We start from the raw sequence: 2,549 nt of genomic DNA on the forward strand, positions 1-2,549 counted from the left end.
CCCCCCTTTGTAATCGTCATTTCTTGTAGATGTTAATGTGATTGTATCATTACAAATTATTTATTCTCTGCTTCAGCTGTAAAGATGACTGCCCGTTTCAAGCCATAGTGTGCCCAGGTGGTAGGAAAGTGTGCTCAAAGCATTTCGACTGTGTCAGAAGAGAACCTTTTTCATATCATAACAATGAAAACCCATAATCAGCATTCTTCAGGCTTTAAAATGTTTCAACAACCATTTTTATATTTTACAATTAAAGAGCACATTTATATAAAAAGCTGTTGTTCTTTTCTGTGTGGCAATTTACTGATTATTTGGTTATCCTGCTATAAATATCAATACAGAATGACACTTGAGCGTCCAATGAAAAGAATATCTAGTGTGTCCCATAGATGGATCTTCTGGTTGTCAGTGTATTTGTTTCATATTATACTATGAGCTCTGTATCATTTGTTTCAGTACTATTTAAAAGGAGAACTATGAGGTGAGTGAAAATCACTCATCCTCATAGTTCAAGCCGATCATTTTACTTGCTCTTTTATGAAAACTCTAAAACTGAACTTTTTCTATTCTGTGTCATTTCAAGGAGGGCACGGGGAGTTGATGTTTACCATAATTAACCCTGTTTGTACTGTTCTGGTGGATCTCACTCTCAGTTGTAAATGATATAAAACCAATATTGCCTCGTTCAACCTTTGGCCTGAAGGAAGAAAATATAATAGATTCCTCTATTAATGCTAACGGGCGTTGATTGAGGATTCTCCCGCTGTCTTCATTGTATTCTGATGGTGGCCACCATCCACTGCCAGAACACCTGAACAGAGCTAGCAGATCATTAGCTGCTGGCCCTGTGTGTTTGAAGATTTTCCAACCTGCTCTTTCGATCAACTGATCGTGGGATGCCAGGCGGAGGATTATCAAGAACCGGATGAAATTTGCATAGTGTATGGCCACCTTCAGTGTCCCCCCCTTTGAGTACAGAATTAGTCAGACATTGTTCAGAGTAGCTGCAGTGTGCCCAAAGGCCTAAGAGACATCTAAAAAGGTAAGAAATACTTTTACAATAATTTTTCAGAATGCTGTGTGAATGGGAACACATTCTTTAATTTGACTCAAAAGTAGAAATACGCTTGAAAGTGTATGTTAACTCTAACGTTAAAAACTCCTTTACTAATTCACTGAACTCCTCTTTATACCCAAGCAATGTCTGCAATCTCTCACTGATGTTCAGCAGTCAAAAAATATCTGGTGATCCTGCCAGTTCCGCTTAGGCCTGGTTCACACCTGGGCGTTTTGTAGCATGCTCTGCAAAACGCTCAAACACCGAAATCCCATTATTTCCTATGGGTATGGTTCACACCTGGGCGTATTACAGGCCGTATGAACACGCTACAAAATGTCCTACGCCCAAAGAAGTACAGGAGCTTATTTGGGGCGTTTTTGTTGTGCGTTTCCATTGGAATACAGCCAAGTAGCCCTCGGAAACACGCGTTTGTCGTTTTTTTTTACCGCGAATCAAGCTGCGGGAGAGGAGAGGGACTGAGCAGTTACGTGACCACCACTAAAACCCCTATAAAAAGTTTTTCCGTTTTCTTTGTCCAAAGTGGGGCAGGAGGTTTAATAATGGTGTCTATTGTTTTTGTGCATTTGCATACACTTCTAAACTGAACCAGTAAGGTAGAGTGTTTTTTGGCTGTGTGCACTATGAGTTGTTTAAATCAGGAGTTGGCTGTACAGAATTACAAATTCATTGGCAGGTATAGTACTAAATCGCATATGTGTTTTAACCTGGAGTTTCACTTTAAGTATATGGTAGGAATTATTAATAGGGAGGGATGTTGTGTAGCTCCAGTGAAGATTTTGCACTGAAGCCCAGGGGAGTTCGGCTATGCCCCCTGTTCAGATAACATACATATAATGCTATGTGTATGTTCCTATTATAGCCTTTAAAAAAAAAAAAAATGAGATGCCTGGAGAATGGCTGCCAAACATCTCTCCAACATCTGATTATTTGCTGGGGAAATCTCCAGTGTGGTAATTGTACATCTGGAATTCTCTGCGATGATGGTATGAAAATGGAATAGAAACAATGTTACACATTCAGAGCATTTCTTAGCAAGAGCAATCTATACAGGATGAATGAGTGTACGGGGAGTTGGAAAATGTAGACTTGTGTTACTGTCATTATGGTATGACATAACATATTACCAGTGAAGATGAATAAGAGCCTCTTTATCACCAGCAGCGAGGACAGACATACCTTGTGCACATGGAAAACATACAGGTCTGCTGATTCGTGTTAAATAGAGAAGAATGAATCTCAAGACATCAATAGTGTGCCAAACTGAAATACTTCTACATGTGGTTCCATATACTGTCAGTAGGAGGCAGGAATGAAAAAGGATATTTTAAGCAGTAGATATAACCATTAGCATACAGTGAATAAATAATAAACCATTGTTTTAGAATGATAGATCTATCGATCTATCGATCTATCTCTATATATAGAAATATCTATATATAGATATACGTACAATAGAGATATATATATA

General features: G+C 38.6%; 1 protein-coding gene across 1 annotated transcript in view; it reads left to right on the top strand.

Annotated features, from left to right (window-relative positions):
* The window catches only part of VEGFD (vascular endothelial growth factor D), a 46,568-nt gene extending 46,366 nt beyond the window's left edge, over positions 1 to 202 (top strand). The window contains exon 7 of the mRNA XM_018563063.1: positions 77 to 202. Coding sequence (XP_018418565.1) covers positions 77 to 197 — 121 coding nt within the window. The 3' untranslated portion in view covers positions 198 to 202. The remainder of the gene's footprint in view (positions 1 to 76) is intronic.
* Positions 203 to 2,549: the final 2,347 nt, after the last annotated feature.

Source organism: Nanorana parkeri, unplaced genomic scaffold (assembly GCF_000935625.1).
Source record: "Nanorana parkeri isolate BGI_ZX_2015 unplaced genomic scaffold, ASM93562v1 scaffold628, whole genome shotgun sequence".
Classification (NCBI taxonomy): domain Eukaryota; kingdom Metazoa; phylum Chordata; class Amphibia; order Anura; family Dicroglossidae; genus Nanorana; species Nanorana parkeri.